The 24049-nt window shown below is 46.3% G+C and overlaps 1 protein-coding gene and 4 non-coding genes across 5 annotated transcripts in view; 4 read left to right on the top strand and 1 right to left on the bottom strand.

Annotated features, from left to right (window-relative positions):
- LOC134934148 (vitelline membrane outer layer protein 1 homolog) overlaps nt 1-20584 on the bottom strand; it is a 21578-nt gene extending 994 nt beyond the window's left edge. Inside the window, exons 1-5 of the mRNA XM_063929647.1 lie at nt 20563-20584; nt 17599-17780; nt 3448-3557; nt 3291-3386; nt 135-152 (exon numbers count right to left, since the gene is read on the bottom strand). Of these exons, the coding sequence (XP_063785717.1) occupies nt 135-152; nt 3291-3386; nt 3448-3557; nt 17599-17780; nt 20563-20584 (428 nt within the window). The remainder of the gene's footprint in view (nt 1-134; nt 153-3290; nt 3387-3447; nt 3558-17598; nt 17781-20562) is intronic.
- On the top strand, nt 18581-18654 carry TRNAI-AAU (transfer RNA isoleucine (anticodon AAU)). Its single transcript has one exon. It is a non-coding gene; the product is annotated as a tRNA-Ile (tRNA).
- TRNAW-CCA (transfer RNA tryptophan (anticodon CCA)) lies at nt 19591-19662 on the top strand. The gene has a single exon. It is a non-coding gene; the product is annotated as a tRNA-Trp (tRNA).
- A 691-nt stretch (nt 20585-21275) lies between the features above and the next one.
- Nucleotides 21276-21347, top strand: TRNAW-CCA (transfer RNA tryptophan (anticodon CCA)). Its single transcript has one exon. It is a non-coding gene; the product is annotated as a tRNA-Trp (tRNA).
- A 1418-nt stretch (nt 21348-22765) lies between these two features.
- TRNAI-AAU (transfer RNA isoleucine (anticodon AAU)) lies at nt 22766-22839 on the top strand. Its single transcript has one exon. It is a non-coding gene; the product is annotated as a tRNA-Ile (tRNA).
- The last annotated feature ends 1210 nt before the right edge of the window (nt 22840-24049 follow it).

The raw sequence follows: 24049 nt of genomic DNA, 5'->3' as shown, positions 1-24049 counted from the left end.
CTGACTTTTCAGGTAGCTACCAGGAGGGGTCGCTCTCTTCCCGGGATTATCCCTTTCTTTTGTTTTTTTTTCCAGAACTCTTATTTACTATTCAGCTGTTATTCACTATTCTAGTTTTTGCTAGGGTCACAAACAAATAGGTTTCTACCGCCCTGATATAAGTTCATGGATGAACAAAATGTGCAGTAATCTTTCTTTATGTCAGGATATTACCCCGTCCCATAGAAAAAAGTAGTATATTTTGGTAAGAGACATTGGGGCAGATGTATTAAGCCTGGAGAAGTGATAAAGCAGTGATAAGTGGAAGGTGATAACGCACCAGCCAATCAGCTCCTAACTGTCATTTTTAAAAACTGTAATGATTGGCTGGTGCGTTATCACCTTCCACTTATCACTGCTTTATCACTTCTCCAGTCTAAATACATCTGCCCCATTGGCCTAGATTTATCAAGCCTTGGAGAGTGATAAATTGCACATTGATAAAGTACCAACCAATCAGCTCCTAACTGTTATTTTTCAAACGCAGCCTGTGACATGGCAGTTAGGAGCTGATTGGTTGGTACTTTGAAGTGGGTGTCCTATTTCACTTTTGTCTACATAGAGGTATATTCAATAAGAGTCGGGTCCATTCCAACACGCAGTTGTCGGAATGGACCCGACAACCCCTATTCAAAAAGCAGCCAAATCCGACTGTCGGATTTGCCCGCTTCCGGTGTCTTGTCCTGCCGCTGCTGTCAGCGGCTGCCGGGTGCGCCGACAGCAGCGGCGGTGGGAGCTGTCAGCAGCGCCGGGAAGGGGGGGAGCTGTCAGCGGCTGCCGTGATAGAGATATCTGCGGCGGTGGGGGCAGCAGCAGGAGAGCAGTGGAGGTGGGGAGACGGAGAGGAGGAGATGGGGGAGCAGCGGCTGCATCAGCGGAAGTCGCATGAGCAGCATTCACCCAGCTCCAGCAAGCGGGACCATGCTTGCTGGAGCCGGGTGGTTGCTGCCGCTGGGTTCTGCTCTCCCCGCTGCAGCGCTGCTACCCCCCCCCCCCCCCCATCTCCTGCTCTCAGATTCCTCATCTCAGTCTGACTTAGCTGCTGATCAGCGTTCATTCCGATATGTCGGGTTTCCCAGCTTGTCAGAATAAACGGGGCCCTAATGAATAGGTCGGAACCCCTTCCGACCTAAAACTGTTGGAAGCTGCCGTCTTTTTGATAAGACGGCAGCTTCCGACAGCTATTGAATATACCCCATAGTGTAGTTATTGGTGTTTCTTTCCAGTATATAAGGGTCAGATTGTGGTGCTCAGTAAACCAGTGGTTTCTGTTTTTGTAATGGAACAAACAAAAAATAAAATAAAAATGGTAATTCAATGTTCTGTTCTGTTCTACAGTGTTGATTTCTCTGAGGTTTTGCGGTGGGTTTGAGTTTAGTAAATATGCGGGACGCAATCTTGCCAGTAAACTGCAAAACTTCCGGGATTTCAAAACCCACATTTATTAAATGTCCCCTTTGATCTTGGTGGCTGTCCTGCGGCTGTCCTGTGGCTGTCCTGCTACTATCCTGTGGCTGTCCTGCTACTGTCCTGCTACTGTCCTGCGGCTGTCCTGCTACTATCCTGCTACTGTCCTGCGGCTGTCCTGCGGCTGTCCTGCGGCTGTCCTGTGGCTGTCCTGCTACTGTCCTGTGGCTGTCCTGCTACTGTCCTGCGGCTATCCTGCTACTGTCCTGCTACTGTCCTGCTACTGTCCTGCGGCTGTCCTGCTACTGTCCTGCTACTGTCCTGCGGCTGTCCTGTGGCTGTCCTGCTACTATCCTGCGGCTGTCCTGCTACTGTCCTGCGGCTGTCCTGCTACTGTCCTGCTACTGTCCTGCGGCTGTCCTGTGGCTGTCCTGCTACTATCCTGCGGCTGTCCTGCTACTGTCCTGCGGCTGTCCTGCTACTGTCCTGCTACTGTCCTGCTACTGTCCTGCGGCTGTCCTGCTACTGTCCTGCTACTGTCCTGCGGCTGTCCTGCTACTGTCCTGCGGCTGTCCTGCTACTGTCCTGCTACTGTCCTGCTACTGTCCTGCGGCTGTCCTGTGGCTGTCCTGCTACTATCCTGCGGCTGTCCTGCTACTGTCCTGCGGCTGTCCTGCTACTATCCTGCGGCTGTCCTGCTACTGTCCTGCGGCTGTCCTGCGGCTGTCCTGCTACTGTCCTGTGGCTGTCCTGCTACTGTCCTGCGGCTGTCCTGCTACTATCCTGCGGCTGTCCTGCTACTGTCCTGCGGCTGTCCTGCGGCTGTCCTGCTACTGTCCTGTGGCTGTCCTGCTACTGTCCTGCGGCTGTCCTGCTACTGTCCTGCGGCTGTCCTGCGGCTGTCCTGCTACTGTCCTGCGGCTGTCCTGCGGCTGTCCTGCTACTGTCCTGTGGCTGTCCTGCTACTGTCCTGCGGCTGTCCTGTGGCTGTCCTGCTACTGTCCTGCGGCTGTTCTGCTACTGTCCTGTGGCTGTCCTGCTACTGTCCTGTGGCTGTCCTGCTACTGTCCTGCTACTGTCCTGTGGCTGTCCTGCTACTGTCCTGCTACTGTCCTGCGGCTGTCCTGCTACTGTCCTGCGGCTGTCCTGCTACTGTCCTGTGGCTGTCCTGCTACTGTCCTGCGGCTGTCCTGTGGCTGTCCTGCTACTGTCCTGCGGCTGTTCTGCTACTGTCCTGTGGCTGTCCTGCTACTGTCCTGCTACTGTCCTGCGGCTGTCCTGCTACTGTCCTGCTACTGTCCTGTGGCTGTCCTGCTACTATCCTGTGGCTGTCCTGCTACTGTCCTGTGGCTGTCCTGCTACTGTCCTGCTACTGTCCTGCGGCTGTCCTGCTACTGTCCTGCTACTGTCCTGTGGCTGTCCTGCTACTATCCTGTGGCTGTCCTGCTACTGTCCTGTGGCTGTCCTGCAACTATCCTGCGGCTGTCCTGCTACTGTCCTGCGGCTGTCCTGCTACTGTCCTGCGGCTCTCCTGCGGCTGTCCTGCTACTGTCCTGCTACTGTCCTGTGGCTCTCCTGTGGCTGTCCTGCTACTATCCTGCGGCTGTCCTGCTACTGTCCTGTGGCTCTCCTGTGGCTGTCCTGCTACTGTCCTGCTACTGTCCTGCGGCTGTCCTGCTACTGTCCTGCGGCTGTCCTGCTGCTTTCATGCGGCTGTCCTGCTACTGTCCTGCTACTGTCCTGCTACTGTCCTGCTACTATCCTGCGGCTGTCCTGCTACTGTCCTGCTACTGTCCTGCTATTGTCCTGCGGCGGTCCTGCAGCTGTCAGGTGAGCTCTCCTACCATGCCCCTGAGAAAGCCTGTATATGTCGGACCAGCTGTTCCTCGGGGGCGGTCCTTGGAGACCTTAAGCTCTTATAGGTGGAGATCTGCTGCTCACTGACCAGAGAAAGAAGTCACACGGATACTCTGTTACATACGTGACAATGGAGACACTCACTTTCCAACAGAAGAGGTTACCGTTCTGGTGATTTGGTTAGAGTAGGGTTTGGCACAATACAGCTTGATGCCGTTCAGGGCTGTGTCATCAAAGACTTGTTTTGGCTCCGTCTAAATAAACATATAACTCTTATTAGGCTGCGTTGCTGGTTTATGGCACTGACATGCTATAAATTATATATATATATATATATATTGATAAAGCTAAATATTTATCGTATATAATACCCTTTATGAGGTCTAAGAACACTGTACGCTATCTACGTATGAAGTACCGTAAGGGTACGCTAGTTGCGTAACAATCGCTTTGCCGTGATCGAGACGCTCAAGCGTCACGTTCACTCACGGCCAAGAGATCACAGGCAGGCACGTTATTGGCTGTTGACTAACGTAATGATTCGCTATAGCGTAGCGGACGCTCGGGACCACGAGGAGATCACCAGCGGCGCTGACGCTCACTATATTAAACCTTTGTATCTAAACCATAAACAGTGTATTGTGCAGTAAAACCTTAGTGTAATGTTAGAGTGTAAATGCAACACAGTATAACCTTATTACCTTTAAAGCTGTTCGAGCGTCACCGACGCTCTGAGAATACTTAATACTATAAGAAACACACAGATACCGTGCTCAGGGTCCAACGCCTAATATATATATTATGAATGCTATACTTGCAAAAGAGTTAAACACAATACAAGTCATACACTACAATATAACATAGACTACCTAACCAGATAACTACACAGGAAATACAATACAATACAATTTAAGGGAAAATGAGAGAGAAAGAGAAGGAGAGAGAGAGAGAGAGAGAGAGAGATTGGCTCGGAATAACAAGAAGATCAATATAGTTGCGGAGAAACACTTACGCACAAGGGGAAACGATCGCATGCGCCTCGATATCTAGCTCCCGGTTATCAGCAATGAGAACCATTGAAGAGAGTGAGCTGGATATGGTCGGCCTGCCTATTTATGCCCCACACACAATGCAATTCAATGGTCCCTACAATCTTATTGTTCATTGGACACAGGAATTCGACTTCGCATTATAACAAAAGGTCATAGGTTGATTCATACAGGTGGGCTGTGACTGCTTCCAACTGTTCAGGTGGGTGGGATACTGAGTTTCCCGCCGCATGACTAAATAAGAACAAATAATAGTAAATGGACATAAACTTCTTATGTCCATAACTATTCGCATGAGCGATTAATCCGCTCCAAACCAACACCGGAATATTGCTATTTAAATACTCTTCCGATGGGTACCAAACACCACTGTATGACCCCTGTTAGACCCTTCGTACAATACAAAGAGGGATCCCTCTGTTCAGGAACATGCTATGTTAACTAAACTTTCAGAATCTATCAAAGGGACCATGATCTACAAAATACATTATATAGTGAAGATATGTAACGATTGAGTCGCACGCTACGATCACATAAACTCTACCGTAAATACGCATACCGTGCGCCTGCGGGTGCCCGCGACTGTGAGTATACGCACGTACGGGAGAGCGTACGCATGCGCAGCACGGACCTGTGTGAGGTGCAAATATGGTAGTGTGCATAGAGATATTTTTCTGACTTTGACAGTCCACCCTTTGGCAGTCAACAATAACTGCCACCTTCTAAAACATTTCAAAAAGAGAAAAATATATGTCAGGGGTTAATACATTTACATGGTTGGGTAGGGGAGGAGAGGTGAAGGTAGGAAAAGGGTATGACCTAGTGAGATAGCAGAAGCATGTGTGTATGAATCCGTGCTTGGGGGTCATGTATCATCGTGCCGTACGTGTTTTAAATCAAGCTTCGAGGTATTGCGAAGTATACATTTGAATTCCTTCTTATCCCGTGGTACGGGTCTGTGGATGGGCTGTCAAACTTTACCGAGCTCTTTTCGGCTTTGGTTGTAACAAAATGGGGGAGCACATTTTAGTTGATGATACATGAATGGGGGAGATATGTGATTGCTGATATCTGTGCCTGTATTCCCTATCGACTATGTGTGTCATTACCTGAGGGTTGTAGAAATGAAGAAAATACATAATTACGGTAAATGCGGTGGTATTCTATGTCGGGTAAATGTACATTCGTCGATTGAGGTCTTGTTTGGTGTCTGTTGAATGCAGTTTTCTTTGTGCTTTTGCCCATTAGGTGCGAGCAAAAGCTGTCAATGTCCATAGATTTACAAAAGTGTTGGGCTAGCGTATTTTAAAATTTCTAGGGAAACTGGGGATCCATGGCATAGTTCATCAAAAATCTGTGTATCAGGTTGTCAAAACTTCTTCTTTAATCCCTCTGTTGTCTGTATATCGGCTCATCAAATTCCTCGTCCAAGTGGGTCTTTTTACCTTGGAGGAAACGGAAAAACAGGTGAAAGAAACGGACCGTATAATCGCATTTTCATTACATCATTGTTTCTACCGTTGGGTCGTAAATCAAGTCCATTGGAATTACAGTTTCCTCGCTCCTTAAACTCATTACCCTAGTACGACGATTGCACCTCATTAAAGCCTGACCGCATCTAAATATCAAACCAATCGTTATGATAACACCTAAGATACATAGGAGAAACTTCCCAACATTCATTATGACTCCTTGAGCCCATTCTCCTAAACCAGAAAACCAATTTCGCGGGTTCAACCATGACACCCAACCAGTCAGCTCATTACCTACAGCAGCAAGAGTGAGATTGTGTCTCCTGCGAAATTCCCACTTCAATTGGAGAATATCGTCCATCTTTTGGTCTATGACCTCGACCGGGTCCTCGGTGCTATTCGTAATATATGTGCAACATTTCACGCCGTATTGTGTTGCCAGTGTGACACAATATCCGCCTGTTACTGCTGTGAGGTAATTAAGAACCATTCTATGCTGTACCAGTTCTGTTTTATAAGCCTGAAGTTCTCTTCCAGTATACCTAAACGTGTCATCATACATTTCAGTGATATTATCTAACAAATTGGCGAGCGCAGATATGTATTTATAATTCAACACTCCTCTAGCGGTGCGAGTGATATCTAACGCGATTAGAAACTGAATCCCGGTGGATTCATGGATCATGTCAGAGGCCGGATGCTCTGTTCTTTCTATCAGGTGTCGTTTAACTACGTGCTCGTAATGGGTGTGAGTATAAGGAGTTTGGGCAACACGGTGTATGTCTTTCATTTTGTCATGTGATACAGTCATTACTTCAGGCAGTACTTTTCCAATATAACACAATCCTTCAGAGTTTGGGGCAAGCCACTTATACGCCTTTCTCCCGCATATGAAATATGCATCATCGGGGAGAACATATGGGACGGAGTAGGACATAACCATATTACACACCTTCCATGTGAAATCTCCTAACCCTAATTCTTCCATCTGCTTAGTACACGTATCAGGTTGTACGATATGTGCACAGTATCCTGGTGATACCTCTCCAACTCTCGTAATCCTATTTCCTAAGGTATACCTATACCGGAAAGATTTTCCTCTACTGGCTATGTGGCGTATAAGCTCTGTATCTGTAGGCATTCTATCTGCTCTATGCGAAAAGGTCATGGTTTGATTACTCCATGACACTTCCCAATTTCCCGGCTTTCGGGGATTGGAGATGTTAAAACATAATAGGGACCTATCCACATGGTATTGGTGGAGCTTCAAACTAGGAGGGCTGGAGATATTAAACCTCCTGTCCACCGGTCTCCCACCACTTAACTCAAGTACCTCCCCTAACGTTAAAGGAAATGGTACTAGCCCTGATTTGCTATGACCTTGAGGTACTTGAGAGCATACCCAACAATCTGTTTTATTTAACACACTACCCACTAAGGAGTGATAGTCACTCAATGGATGCCGGTCCATATGGATATTAAAACTGGATTGGCATTTCTTTATGCACCCATCCTCAATGACATTGTTACAGAGCCGACAGATACAGTTTTCTTCAGCTAACAATCCTTCACAATTCCTTCTATGGTCAATGCTATCGGATCGTTTTCTGATACTCGCCTTTGCTTGTTGATTATGTTGTTCTTGGAAAACTACGCCTCCATCTCTGTCATCAGAACCCATTCCAGAACCTCTCTCGACCTCCATGGTACTCTCGCCGGAACAGACTGCTCTGGTCAACATCATGGTCAACAGGAAAATCCGGATCACAGTCTCTTGGGGCAAGTCCATCTTGTAGGAGGAAACGGAGAAGAATGAGAAGGGGAAAAAAAAATAATTTGAGGGAGAGGGGATGGGGAGTTGGAGAAAAACAATAAAAGGGAACAGGGGATCGACAACTGCTTTTGGTCTTGTGATTTTCAATGCTCAGGTGCCGCCTCAATCTTCCTGGAACAGACACTCCAGTGATACAACCTCTACCGTCTGTTCCTTATCACGGGACCTCTCTGGATCAGCAACCTTTTTACAGTGGGACGAATGAACCCAAGTCTCTCTCTCAGCAACCTTCAATGCTGTAGTGCTAGTCAATAAGACCTGGTATGGTCCTTCCCATCTGTCAATAAGGCAACCTGAGCGTAGAAAATTCCGTATCATTACATAATCCCCAGGTTCAATGTCATGACAATTACTATCTGGTAAATCAGGAATCACTAACTTCAGATTATCATTTTGATTCCTCAACTGTTTACTCATGTTAATCAAGTATTTTACAGTCACTTCATTGTTACACTTCAAATCATCCTGAGGGTTAATCATAACATGCGGTTGTCGACCAAACAAGATTTCAAAGGGAGACAGATTAAGAGGGGACCTGGGAGTGGTTCTGATGCTGTACAGTACAATGGGTAAAGCTTCTGGCCATGTCAATCCTGTCTCTGCCATCACTTTACTCAGTTTATTTTTAATAGTGCTGTTCACTCTTTCCACTTTCGCACTCGCTTGTGGACGGTATGGAGTGTGCAGCTTGCTATCAATCCCATCAATTTACACATTCCTTGAAAGACATCACCTGTAAAATGGGTACCCCTATCACTTTCGATAATTCTAGGGATACCATATCTACATACAAATTCCTGCACAATTTTCTTAGCAGTAAACATAGCGGTATTTGTGGCCGCCGGAAATGCTTCGACCCAATTTGAAAAAACATCTATACAAACAAGTACATATTTCAAGTTTCGACAAGGGGGTAATTGAATGAAGTCAATCTGTATTACCTGGAAAGGGCCGCCGGCAGGTGGGATATGGGATGGTTCTGTAGGTATTGCCTTTCCAATATTCTTTCTCAAACAGGTAAGGCATGACATGGCTCTTTTACTCGCATGAGAGGAGAATCCTGGGGCACACCAATATGCTCTTACCAACTTGCACATCCCTTCCTTGCCTAGATGAGTCAGCCCGTGAGCTGCTTCAGCCAAACATGGAAGATATGCTCTGGGGGCCACTGGTTTACCATGTCCATCCGTCCAGAGTCCTGAGGACTCCTGACCATATCCCTTTGCCTTCCAGACTGCCTTTTCCTGTGTGGAACACAAATTTTGCATTTCACACAACTTCTGTGTGTTGATGGTATTAAATACCATCAGTTGTGTGGTGTCTGTCTGTCTGGGGGTAGCAGCTGCTAATTTAGCAGCTTCGTCTGCTCGGCTGTTACCAAGTGATACTGGGTCTTGGCTATATGTATGTGCTTTACATTTGATAACAGCCACTCTGTCGGGTTCCTGTATTGCTGTTAGAAGCCTTTTTATATGAGCTGCATGCGCTACCGGTGTACCAGCTGCCGTCATGAAATTTCTGAGGCGCCATAGGGCTCCGAAATCATGGACTACCCCGAATGCGTATCTAGAGTCGGTGTAGATATTGGCTGATTTGCCCTTAGCCAATTCACATGCTCTGGTTAGGGCGACCAGTTCAGCAACCTGGGCTGAGTGAGGTGGGCCTAGCGGTTCCGCTTCTATGGTGCCTTGGTCATCTACGACTGCATATCCAGTACACAAGTCTCCCGAGTCTGACTGTCTATGACAACTACCGTCCGTGTAGAACGTAAGTTCTACGTCTTCCAGTGGGTTGTCACTGATGTCAGGCCTTGCGGTAAAATTTTGGGTCAAATATTCCATACAATCATGAGTGTCTTCCTTTGTATTAAATCCTCCTTCCCCAGTACTCTCATCCTCCACCCTTTGGGTCTGTCCAGACACACCTGGGAGATATGTTGCAGGATTTAATGCACTGCATCTCCTTATGGTGATGTTTACGGGGGCCATTAGTGCCAATTCCCATCTTGTAAACCGCGCTGATGAGACGTGTCTGGTTTGTGCAGAATTTAACAAGGCTGACACTGCATGTGGTGTATGAATTGTGAGGTTGTGACCTAGCACGACGTCTTCGCTTTTCGTTACTAGCAATGCTATCGCAGCAACGCTTCGCAAGCATGTGGGGAGGGATCGCGCTACCGTGTCTAGCTGAGCGCTGTAATATGCTACTGGCCTGCTGGCATCACCGTGCTTTTGGGTTAGTACGCCTGCGCGCAACCAGCACTTTCTGTTCCGTATAGTTCAAAGGGTTTCCCATAGTCCGGCATACCTAATGCTGGTGCCTGCGTTAGGCACTGTTTAAGTCTCTCAAATGCTGCCTCAGACTCGTCTGTATGCGAAATCCGATCAGGTTTGTTTGAGGAGACCATCTCCTGCAAAGGTAACGCTAAAATGGAAAACCCTGGGATCCAATTACGGCAATACCCACACATTCCTAAAAATGTTCTGATCTGTTGCTGGGTTTGTGGCAGAGTCATGTCTCTAATTGCTTGAATTCTATCAGCGGTCAGGTGTCTCAGTCCTTGTGTTAAACAGTGTCCCAAATATTTTACCTTAGTTTGGCATAATTGCAACTTGTCTTTGGAAACCTTGTGTCCTGTGTCTGAAAGATGAAACAGGAGCTGTTTCGTATCCTTCAGGGATGCTTCCAATGAATCAGAACACAGTAGTAGATCATCCACGTACTGTATTAATACTGATCCACTCACTGGTTGGAAAGACTGTAAACAATCATGCAAAGCCTGGGAAAATATACTTGGGCTATCTATGAATCCTTGTGGTAATCGAGTCCATGTGTATTGGACTCCTCTGTATGTAAATGCAAACAAATATTGACTGTCAGGGTGCAGAGGTACCGAAAAGAAAGCGGAGCAGAGGTCAATAACAGTGAAAAATTTCGCAATGGGAGGGATTTGCATTAGGATGACAGCTGGATTTGGCACTACGGGGAACTGACTCTCAACTATTTTGTTAATCCCCCTTAGATCCTGCACTAGCCGGTAACCCCTCCCCCCACTCTTTTTAACAGGGAAGATGGGACTATTGGCAGTGCTGGACGTTCTTACCAGAATGCCCTGTTGTAGCAAGCGCTCTATTACGGGATACACTCCTAACTCCACCTCTGGCTTCAGAGGGTACTGTGGGATTTTTGGAGCTATCCTACCATCTTTTACTTGTACAACTACCGGAGCTACGTTTGCCATTAATCCAGTGTCCTGTCCATCTTTAGTCCAAAGTGACTCTGGTATCTGAGATGTCATTTCTTCTACTTGGGAGGGAGTCCTATTTGTCATAATGGTATGTGACATTAATTTTGACGGGGAGTCTAACATGTCTCGCACTTCCTGAGCGTGATTCTCAGGTATGTCCAAGAATACACCTTCAGGAGTACAATAAATGACGCACCCCATTTTACACAGTAAGTCTCTTCCCAGGAGATTAGTCGGTGCCGATGCAGCCAGCAAAAAGGAATGCTTGGTATGTAAAGGCCCTACTGTAATCTCGGCTGGTTTGCTAACAGGGTAGTGCTGGACTACTCCCGTTACCCCTATGGCTGGAATTGTCTTACCAGTGGTTCTCATGCCCACTGTCGAATTTATCACTGACTTGGCTGCCCCTGTGTCTACAAGAAAGTTTAATGATTTACCAGCTACATTGATTGCAATTTCTGGTTCACTTTCAAGGCTTGCAATCAATTTTACTGGCTGCAGATTACAGGTATGGCCACACCCCTATTGGGTATGGTGACCTCCCTGAATCCCGCTGGCAGCAACTACTTGTGATGGAGTTAATTGGGAGCTACCAGAGGCTTGCCAGTCTCTGTTCAGGGGGTATCTTTTTGTTTCCCCTGTATGTGGCTCATAACTCCGTTTCTGCGGACCTTGCTCCCAATGTCGTGTGTCGTGTCGTTGTCTAGGGGGTTGGTATGAGTTTCGTGAATTCTTCATTCTACAATCTCGTGCCATGTGTCCCTGTTTATGACAAGAATAACAAGTAACCACACTTGACTTACCCACAGGGTTTGGTGATACAAACAAAGGCTGCCTTGTGGTCAGGGCCTGTATACTTACGGCCATTAATTTATCACCTTGTTGTTCCCTGTGTCTGGTGATGTTCCTATCGTGATCAATAGCAGCCTCTCTCAAAGTAGCCACAGACAGACCTCGCCAACATGGTTGTGTGGTCTGTACCCTAGTCTTCAATGACTCTTTTAAACCATCCATCAGTACCGATACTGCTACTTCTCGATGGTTTGTGTTTGTTTTAATGTCCTCTATGCCTGTGTATTTTGCCATTTCTGATAATGCTCTGTGAAAATACTCTGCAGCTGTTTCTGACTCCTTCTGTTTAATGGAGAATATCTTGTTCCATCTGACTACCGCTGGGAAATACTCTTTTAACTGTAAGCTTATTCTTTTTACATTATCTTTGTTGTACACATCTGTAAGAGGTACATCCTGATCTAATCCGCAATCAGCTAAAAATTGAGTTGCGTCATCATTGGAGGGTAAACATGCTCTCAGCAATATCTGCCAGTCTTTATTGTTGGGCTCTACAGTGTTACCTAAGTCTCTGATGTATTTTTGACTGGCAACTAAGTCTTTTCTAGGGTCAGGGAATTCAGACACTATGGTCCTTAATTCCATTCGGGAAAATGGGGTGTACATGGCAATGTTTCTAATGGGAGTGGCTCCTGATGTGTCTGTTTTCCCATTTGGCACTGCTATTACTCTAACGGGATTAACTCTAACAACCTCATTCTGTGTAGATTCTATAGGCTGTGGTGAAATAGTTTCAGCATAGTGTATGGTGCCGTACTTACCTGTTGATACGACCTCACCTATCCCTCCGCTAGGGGCCTTTGTTACTAATCTCGGGGGTGGAGCTGTGCCTACTGTTGTCTCTGCTATGGTGGCTGCTAGAGAGAGCGCTGAAATTGTTGCCGATTCGTCCTCTTGATCACACTCCTGAGGGAAGTTCAAAACAGGGTACAACTTGCACGGGTTAATACTTGCATTGGTTAATTGGTTAACATTATCTTTAACATTTACACAGTTGCTAAGAGTTTGTTGTTTGTTACACCTTAATGCGTCATTCTCCGCAACCAATTTTTCTCCTGATATATATGGTGGCGGTGGGGCCGTGGCTATCAGTTTTCTGATCGAGCCAGATCCCGCTGCCTGAGCCAATCCTCTCTGTATGTCACCCTCCTGTTGCCACAACTGTAAATAATCATAATGTTTGATTCGTCTCTTGGCTGATTTAATGAGACATATCCTTCTCCTTAAATTCGTTAACACTTCTGTGCTGAAGCTACCTACTCTTGGGAATTTCTCCCCGTCATGTACCGTCATTCTCTCCCATTCATCACATAAAGCTTCTGTGTGACTTCCGTATTTCTCACACATTACGTATCTTGCCGACCCGACTGGTCGGTTCACTGAATCAACCCGAACCGAGGTTGATCGCCCCCTACCTGAACAAGTGGCCCCCATAGTTCGAAGGTGTTGCTTTGTTCAACCAACCCTTACGCAAACCAAAATGTTCAAAATAGGCTGACGGTGGCGGTTTACCGAGTACCCCACTCACTCGCCCACGCCGACCAATACGACCTGATCACACCGATATGGTGCTGGCGTACTCGACCTAGGGCCCCTGCGACCTGAACCTCTATTTACTGGAACCTGTGAGGGTGATCCGAAGAACACTTACTCTTTCCAGTAACTATTGGTTGTTGGATAGTTCCTGAGTGAGCAGCGAACCTCCCTTAAAATAAAAAAAATTACACAAATCACGTTAGAATGTACAAATAGCGTTTATGACCTTCGTACACAAATAGTACCGGTCAGGTTTACTAATGCACACAATTACGTGCGGTACAATCGTTCAGCACATAAGCAACTAATCTTATGTACGGAGCGACCAGTGGAATCGAAAATTGCGGCTGCGAATTCCTTCAGCCAGAGCTTGTATGGCCTATATGGGTGTTGCACCAACCCTTTCTTGGTGTTGTGCCTGTGGACTGTATAGCGGACTTCCTTGTCTGCTGTACCTGAACCTGCTGGTCTGCTATGACCTCCTGGTCTGTTACAGTATGACCTCCTGGTCTGCTACACTCTAATGCTCAAATTGTATGTTTTAACCAGGGATGCCTCCCTAGCGACCATGTACGTCACTTAAACGCATGTACCTCACGAGAACTCGACTTTTCTTGTGGTTCAACCTCAAAAATTGTAAAAACAAACACTCACTCACCACATATACACTTTTGTTTCTATTTCTATTTCTGCGCAGAAATTTCTCTTTAGACCAGATGTGTTACAAATTAGGAGAAGGATCTATTAATTTAAATTTGGAATGTAAAAAAATAGATTTGCGCGATTTATCGCCTGGCGTTATTTACCGCGTGGCGCTACTTATCGCGTTGAGAGGAGAGAAAAAAAACTTGTGATTTGAGTTACGTGGGCGTACCCGGACGCTCCGCTGCGTGGTATACGCTGCGTGCGTCGGCCTTTGGTTTGCGTGCACAAATCTCAGTCCTTGTTAGAGACACGTGTACGCAAAATAAAGATCCACCGTAACACAATTTATATGTTTATCAATGTAGATGATCCTTGATCATCTACCGCACACCACACTGACTTCGCCTTATCTCCCAGGCAAAACTGTGTGTTTGTCTATACTTTAACTATGTTACCTTTACTCTTAAACTATGAAATAGTGACAAATCTCTCTAAGCACGTTTATCAACTATAGAACTGGCAAACAGGAGAGTGACATACGAAAATACACCAATGAAAAGGAAATGCAGATATATATGTGTGCGTGCGTGTGTACGCAAGACAGAAAAATAAACAGTTTTAAAAAGACACTATTGTTTTGTTCTTACCTCCGGTTCCCGGATTCCTTCAGCACCCTTTACTAAGAGAAGCAGACGCTTATCCCGACAGCACCACGAGGAATACAACCTCCCGCCCTTTGCTGATGGATAATGTCTGCTGTATCTACCTAGTGCAGATATGTGAAGGACGGGCGAGCCACCAATTGATAAAGCTAAATATTTATCGTATATAATACCCTTTATGAGGTCTAAGAACACTGTACGCTATCTACGTATGAAGTACCGTAAGGGTACGCTAGTTGCGTAACAATCGCTTTGCCGTGATCGAGACGCTCAAGCGTCACGTTCACTCACGGCCAAGAGATCACAGGCAGGCACGTTATTGGCTGTTGACTAACGTAATGATTCGCTATAGCGTAGCGGACGCTCGGGACCACGAGGAGATCACCAGCGGCGCTGACGCTCACTATATTAAACCTTTGTATCTAAACCATAAACAGTGTATTGTGCAGTAAAACCTTAGTGTAATGTTAGAGTGTAAATGCAACACAGTATAACCTTATTACCTTTAAAGCTGTTCGAGCGTCACCGACGCTCTGAGAATACTTAATACTATAAGAAACACACAGATACCGTGCTCAGGGTCCAACGCCTAATATATATATTATGAATGCTATACTTGCAAAAGAGTTAAACACAATACAAGTCATACACTACAATATAACATAGACTACCTAACCAGATAACTACACAGGAAATACAATACAATACAATTTAAGGGAAAATGAGAGAGAAAGAGAAGGAGAGAGAGAGAGAGAGATTGGCTCGGAATAACAAGAAGATCAATATAGTTGCGGAGAAACACTTACGCACAAGGGGAAACGATCGCATGCGCCTCGATATCCAGCTCCCGGTTATCAGCAATGAGAACCGTTGAAGAGAGTGAGCTGGATATGGTCGGCCTGCCTATTTATGCCCCACACACAATGCAATTCAATGGTCCCTACAATCTTATTGTTCATTGGACACAGGAATTCGGCTTCGCATTATAACAAAAGGTCATAGGTTGATTCATACAGGTGGGCTGTGACTGCTTCCAACTGTTCAGGTGGGTGGGATACTGAGTTTCCCGCCGCATGACTAAATAAGAACAAATAATAGTAAATGGACATAAACTTCTTATGTCCATAACTATTCGCATGAGCGATTAATCCGCTCCAAACCAACACCGGAATATTGCTATTTAAATACTCTTCCGATGGGTACCAAACACCACTGTATGACCCCTGTTAGACCCTTCATACAATACAAAGAGGGATCTCTCTGTCCAGGAACATGCTATGTTAACTAAACTTTCAGAATCTATCAAAGGGACCATGATCTACAAAATACATTATATAGTGAAGATATGTAACGATTGAGTCGCACGCTACGATCACATAAACTCTACCGTAAATACGCATACCGTGCGCCTGCGGGTGCCCGCGACTGTGAGTATACGCACGTACGGGAGAGCGTACGCATGCGCAGCACGGACCTGTGTGAGGTGCAAATATGGTAGTGTGCATAGAGATATTTTTCTGACTTTGACAATATATAATACACTTAGGCCCAGATTTATTAAGCCTTGGAGAGTGATAAATTGCGCGGTGATCAAATACCAGCCAATCAGCCCCTAACTGTCATGTCACAGCCTGTGTTTGAAACGTGAACGGACAAAAGTATTTAGTTAACAAGTGTTTGCTTTCACTCATAAAATCCAAGAGACTTGTTTAAAAATACAAATATTTACTAAAACACATACATAGTAACAAATTGATTTGATACTGAAACAAATGTAGCAGCCACAATTATAACACTTGACACACAAATCAAGACATACATTAACATAGATATGCCATAGGTATAATCTCAGTAAAATACAGATAATATTGGCAAGTCATTTATCCAGTTATATCCAGATTATAAAGATGGTTAGCTATTATATGAAAAACGCTCAATGTCGCTTTAAGCAGCCGCTATTAATTGTGGTATATAGATTTATGCCTGCAATAATGGATTCTATAGTCTCACAACCATAGAGGGGGTAAAGTCTCGGATCTGCCTGTCACTGGCGTGAAAGCAAACACCTGTTTACTATATACTTTTGTCCATTAATATAGCGCACCAAGGAGGTCATTCAGAGTTGATCGCAGCAGCAAATTTGTTAGCAGTTGGGCAAAACCATGTGCAGTGCAGGTGGGGCAGATGTAACATGTGCAGAGAGAGTTAGATTTGGATGGGTTATTTTGTTTTTGTGCAGGGTAAATACTGGATGGTTTATTTTTACACTGCAATTTAGATTTCAGTTTGAACACACCCCACCCAAATCTAACTCTCTCTGCACATGTTACATCTGCCCACCTGCAGTGCACATGGTTTTGCCCAACTGCTAACAAATTTGCTGCTGCGATCAGATCTGAATTATCCCCCAACTCTTTGTATATATAGTGTTTTAATCCCAAGGCTTTAGCAAAGCCTCTGTTTGTGCAGCTGGTGAACTTTAAACAAAGTAAGAGTATTTTATTGATTATTGCGCCGGGAGATTTGGTGGCACGTCCACCTTATTTTTCTTTGTGCTTGAAACATGACAATTAGGAGCTGACTGGCTGATACTTTATCACCGTGCAATTTATCACTCTCCAAAGTTTGATAAATCTGGCCCTAAGTGTCACTCATTTGTACTGTAGATATAAACTATTCTGTATGTGCATATGGCTGCTCTGCCCCTGCACAGGAGGCATGTCAGTGGCGTAGAGCAGCCCTGGCTGACCTGTGGCTCGCCATCTAATGTGAAACTACAAGTCCCAGCATGCCCTGCCACAGTTTTACTGTTAGGAAATGCTAAAACTATGGCAGAACATGCTGGTATATATGTCCCAGAGTCCAGTGCATATGTGCAAGTCTCCGGGAAAATGGCGCTGGCCATTTTCCTAGGGGTTTTCTGACTTTGCATGTGTGACATGCTGCCGCTCCATTTTCCTGGTGATTTCTGCAGCGCAGATGGATCCCTGTCGCTCACCTTTGTGCTGAAGCCTCTTGCCACGTGTCCCAGTGGGCATCTCTCCCACTCTCCCCAGTCACCGAGCCCGCCACCATTTGACACCAGAATGACTGTCCCACAAGCTAGTGAGGCTTCTCGGAGAAGGATGAAGACGGACGCCGCAGACCAGCTCAACCTCATGTTCTTCTGCGCAATCAGCCCTAAGGGAAGTGAGCAGGATGTTTGCAGATGGGCACATTTATAACAAATGAAATCCAAAATGTTGGCCCCTAATCAAAAATACAGGTTTGGCGGATTGGGTGAGAGGAAGGACGGCTGCCGGGGAGATACAGAACCTGTTTGATGGGTTGGAAGTAAAGGGGAGTATTGTTAGTAACTTGCCTGTGATTTTCCAGTTCCTGAGCTGCTTATGTCTTGTGAGACTGTATATCCAACATAACCGCTGTATACTGTAGTGCAGAAGTCCTTCTGTACGCACACTAGTGACTCATCGATGGTAAAAGTATTCAACATCGGCTACAAACCATCAATGATTATGAACCATCGATGGTCAATTAGAGTCTAGACTTCCGATGTGCTGATAGTACTCAGCGTTCTGAATTGAGGACCGTCAGCGCTGCATGAGGGGACAGACAGTGAGGCGGTGGTCAGCGGGAAAGTCGCGCTGGGACCTGGGACTGTCGGCTGTCGACATATGAGCATCGTCCGGGAGCCGGAGGCCCGGAGACGCTGTGAGGCAGAGCAGTCAGCGGGAGATTGGCAGCGGGGACCCGCAGCTGTGCTAGAGGTACAGGCAGCAGTGGCTGAGGGGTTTACTGCCCGTAGGCACGGTGACCGGAGTGTCAGGTCCTAGGCGGGGGATGGGGGGGGGGGGTCCTATAGGTAAAAGGTAGACAGTGCTTAAGGTTAAAAGCTATGGGGCTGTGAATTGTTCCCCTCCCCATCACACCTAGACCTACATATTGTGACTGATGTGTGACCAGAAAATTGTGAGGCAGCTGGCCGGTTAGATCAGTTGGTTAGAGCGTGGTGCTAATAACGCCAAGGTCGCGGGTTCGGTCCCCGTACGGGCCACATGTATTTTTTTTTAACAGCTCATTCCCCTATGCAGGCAGAAGGATAGTGAAAGCTGGTAACTTCCATAGAAAGTGAAATTATTTCCCTTAAGAAGTGTCTGTCATATTAGTAACCCGCTGGTATGAGATATTACTGCAGCTGTAACATCAGAGGCGCAATAGATCCTTTTCATACAGCCACTTGTTGTACACATTACCTTGTACTGATGCCTGTTGCCGCGTCTCTGGAGGAAATTACACTAGATGGTGTTATAAAGGCACCGCTACCCCCAGCCACAAACAGGGATGCACATCGCTATGTAGTCTCATTACTTGTATAAGAAATGATTTGCATGTTCCACGATAGAACAATGATTCAGGCTGCACCATCCTGTAGGGTCAGGTCAGGTGGGGCTCAGTAGGTCTACATTAAAAAGGTCTACAGTCTTTAGAATGACCCCAAATGGTTAACATGAAAAGGTCGACAGAGTCAAAAGGTAGACGGTAGAAAAATTCCACGTGAAAATGGTCGAAACAAAAAGGTCAGCACAATTTTTATTGAATTCCCCCCCCCCCCCAATTTTTCCCCAGAAAACCCCCCAAAACATTAGTGTATCATTTCGCTTGCAATGCTTCGTGCAAGGTGCCTCATTCTGCTACGCTCAGCACAGGTTACATCATAAAAGGTTATATGCTGAGACTTGTAGTGCTATAAGCAGGCGGACACTCAAAGCACTGAGAATACTAACAGTCAAAATAATGATGATAAACTCTACAATTCACATGGAGTACACGTGAGGCTCTTAGCACATGTTTGGCCAAAATTGTACGCACATGTACACAAACTTTAAAGCAAAAAATAAATACAGTTAAAGAAAAAACAAAGCTGCCCACACGGGGATTGAACCCACGACCTTGGCGTTATTAGCTTATATTATGATTCTGGTTTGCAAGGGGCCTCGTGGCGCAACGGTAGCGCGTCTGACTCCAGATCAGAAGGTTGCGTGTTTAAATCACGTCGGGGTCAGCTGTATCTTTTATATTATATTGGCGATGTCGTTTGTACGGTTGTTACATCTCCCATAGAGACCAGTATCACATGTATAATGTCACATTCTGTCCATTCTCATACTCAGTAAACTACAGTGGGTCCAGTGCATGGATCTTACAGTATGTAATGTCCTGCCAGTCTCGCCGTATTTTTAAAGCACCAATTATTAAAAGGGCAACACCAATGTGGCCTTACCTTTTAAATGATTGCCACTTGAAAAATATGGGCAAACTCACCAGAATCTCACCAGTATCCTTATCTTACAGGCTAATACATAAGCCCCCATAGCTGCATGACTCTGGATTACAGGAGTGCCGACAGTAAAGAAAATACAGCAGAAACATGTTTTGCCCATCTTCTAGACCCACCTCACTCTCCTGGTAACTCCCATCTCCAGGACCCACCCCACCCTCCAGGTGGCTCCCATCTCCTGGACCCGACATACCTTCCTGGTAGTGCCCACCACCTGGACCCACCTTATCCTCCTGGTAGTGTCCATATCATGGACCTACCTCACCCTCCTGGTAGTTTCCATCTCCTGGACCCACCTCATCCTCCTGATAGTGCCCATCTCCTGGACCCACATCACCCTCTTGGTAGGTCACATCTCCTGGACCCTCCTCAACCTCCTGGCAGTGCCCATCTCCTGGACCCACATCCCACTCCTGGTAATACCCATTTCCTGCATACCACCACCATACACACAATCTTGGTGGTGCCAATCTCCCGCATACCACACACCCACAATCCTGGTGGTGACCATCTCATGCATATGACCCCCCACACAATCCTGGTGGTACTCATCTCCTGCATACCGGCAACACACACAATCCTGGTGATGCCTTCCTCTGGCATACCACCCAACCACACACTCACCAGTGGTGCTTATCTTGGGCATCTTAGCGTCAGACAGGGACGCACATCAATATATAGTCTCAATATTTATATAAAAAATGATTTGCATGTTCCACAATAGAACAATGATTCCGGCTGCACCATCCTGTAGGGTCAGATCAGGTGTCTGTAGGGTCAGGTCAGGTGTCGTTCAATAGATCTACATTAAACAGGTCTACAGTCAGAAGGTCGACCCCAAATGGTCAACATGAAAAGGTCGGCAGGGTCAAAAATTCGACAGAGTCAAGGTAGACAGTAGAAATGTTCCACAGGGTCAAAAGGTTGACATGGAAATGGTCAACACAAAAAGGTCAGCACACTTTTTAATGTATTCCCCCCCGCCTCACTCTCTTCCCTGAAATAAAACCCAAACATTACTGCGCTGCTGCGCTCGCCAAGCTTTGGGCAAGGTTACATAATAAAAAGTTATATGCTGAGACTTGTAGTGCCATATGCAGGTGGACACTCAAAGCACTGAGGATACTAACAGTCAAAATAATGATGATAAACTCTACAATTCACATGGAGTACACGTGAGGCTCTTAGCACACGTTTGGCCAAAATTTCTCGCACATGTACACAAACTGTACAGCAAAAAATAAATACAGTAAAAGAAAAAACAAAGCTGCCCACACGGGGATTGAACCCACAACCTTGGCGTTATTAGCTTATATTCTGATCCATGCGTTGCAAGAGACCTCGTGGCGCAACGGTAGCGCGTCTGACTCCAGATCAGAAGGTTGCGTGTTCAAATCACGTCGGAGTCAGTTGCTTTTTTTATATTATATTGACTGTGTCGTTTGTGCGGTTGTTACAGCGCCTATAGAGACCAGTGTCACATGTGTAATGTCACATTCTGTCCATTCTCATACTCAGTAAACTACAGTGGGTCCAGTGCCTGTGTCTTACAGTATATAATGTCCTGTGAGTTAGACCGTATTTTTAAAGCACCAATTATTAAAAGGGCAAAATCACAAAACGGAGGCTTTCAGCGCTACCCAGCCATGCTCTGTCTTACCTCTGCCGCAAGCCCTGGCATGCTCCGTCATCTGTGCGGTCTCCTGTCATCCTGCGCGGTCAGCTGCTACGCTGTGGCTCCCCTGTCAGCGCCGATGGATCCGGTGACCTTAGCAAACTGCCTAGGCCTCACCACGCCGGAGTTCCCTACAAATCCAGCTATGGACGTCACCATGACAGTTCCTGGTCAGCTGACTTTCCTGGGCCCAATCCGGAATCACTTCCTCGTCAGTTAAATCCATCAGCCAGTCAGCAGAGAGCAGGAGGCATAAATACCAAGTCCTGACACAGGTAAGCTGTCTGGAAAACCTGCTGTGCTGGTTCCACCCAGCCTTCTACCAGTCTGTCTGCTGGTAACTCCCAGCCTTCCTAATGCTAGTCTTCATAGACTTTCCATTCTCGGGGACCCTCCAGCTACCGATTGCACTGGTGGTTCATGCCACCAGTGTTTCAGTACCCAAATAGCTGGTCACTTCCTCTCCTACGTTCCTCAGCGAGCTGCCACGTCTGCGTGAGGAAATCATATCTTAAGCCTGCGCAATTCTGTCCACAACTCCTCAAGTCCAGACCCAGAGACCAGACCTAGACCGTGTTCACAAATAACCTCTTCCATGACAGACTACACCAACCTGGTCTTGCCTTTTAAATGATTGCTGCTTTAAATATATGGGCAAACTCACCAGAATTCCACCAGTATCCTCATCTCACAGGCTAATACATAAGCCCCCATAATTGCATGACTCTGGAATACAGGAGGGCCGACAGCAAAGAAAATACAGCAGAAACATGTTTTGCCCATCGTCTAGACCCACCTCACTCTCCTGGTAGCTCCCATCTCCTGGACCCACCCCTCCAGGTGGCTCACATCTCCTGGACCCACCATACCCTCCTGGTAGTGCCCACCACCTGGACCCACCTTACCCTCCTGGTAGTGTCCATATCATGGACCCACCTCACCCTCCTGGTAGTGTCCATCTCCTGGACCCACCTCATCCTCCTGATAGTGCCCATCTCCTGGACCCACATCACCCTCTTGATAGGTCCTATCTCCTGGACCCTCCTCACCCTCCTGGCAGTGCCCATCTCCTGGACCCATTATTCCCCTCCACCATCACACCTAGACCTACATATTGTGACTGATGTGTGACCAGAAGATAGTGGGGCAGCTGGCCGGTTAGCTCAGTTGGTTAGAGCGTGGTGCTAATAACGCCAAGGTCGCGGGTTCGATCCCCGTACGGGCCACATGTGTTTTTTTTTAACAGCTCACCCCCCTATGCAGGCAGAAGGATAATGAAAGCTGGTAACTTCCATAGAAAGTGACATTATTTCCCTTAAGAAGTGTCTGTCATATTAGTGACCCGCTGGTATAAGATATTACTGCAGCTGTGACATCAGAGGCGCAATAGATCCTTTACATACAGTCACTTGTTGTACACATTACCTTGTACTGATGCCTGTTGCCGCGTCTCCAGATATAATTACACTACATCATGTTATAAAGGCACCGCTACCACCAGCCACAAACAAGGGTATATATAGTAGGGATGAGCGGGTTCGGTTCCTCGGAATCCGAACCCGCCCGAACTTCATGTTTTTTTACACGGGGCCGAGCGACTCGGATCTTCCCGCCTTGCTCGGTTAACCCGAGCGCGCCCGAACGTCATCATCCCGCTGTCAGATTCTCGCGAGGCTCGGATTCTATCGCGAGACTCGGATTCTATATAAGGAGCCGCGCGTCACCGCCATTTTCACACGTGCATTGAGATTCATAGGGAGAGGACGTGGCTGGCGTCCTCTCCGTTTATAGAGAAGAGAGTGAGACAGTAGAGAGAGACACAGTAGTAATTTTGGGGAGCATTAGGAGGAGTACTAGTTACTTGCTGAAGTGATAGATAGTGTGACTGTATATTATCTGACTTGTGGGGGAGACACTGACAGTGGGGAGCAGTTAGAGTCTGAGAGCAGGACTCAGGAGTACATATAACGTACAGTGCACACTTTTGCTGCCAGAGTGCCACACTGCCATTGTGACCACACTGACCACCAGTATAATATATATTGTGATTGTCTGCTTAGGAGTACTACTTGCAAGTTGCTGATAGTGTGACCAGTGACCTGACCACCAGTCACCACCAGTTTAATATATATATATATATATATATATATATATAATTGTATATAATATATATATAATATTGTATACCACCTACCCGTGGTTTTTTTTTCTTTCTTCTTTATACATACTACTATAGTAGCTTACTGTAGCAGTCTGCGGTGCTGCTGAGCTGACTGTGTCCAGCAGGTCCGTCATCAGTCATTACATAATAAATATATATACCTGTCCGGCTGCAGTACTAGTGATATTATATATATATATATATATTGATTTCATCTCATTATCATCCAGTCTATATTAGCAGCAGACACAGTACGGTAGTCCACGGCTGTAGCT

This window comes from Pseudophryne corroboree, chromosome 6 (genome assembly GCF_028390025.1).
Source record: "Pseudophryne corroboree isolate aPseCor3 chromosome 6, aPseCor3.hap2, whole genome shotgun sequence".
NCBI classification, from domain to species: Eukaryota; Metazoa; Chordata; class Amphibia; order Anura; family Myobatrachidae; genus Pseudophryne; species Pseudophryne corroboree.
This window is presented reverse-complemented; position numbering and strand designations above follow the sequence as displayed.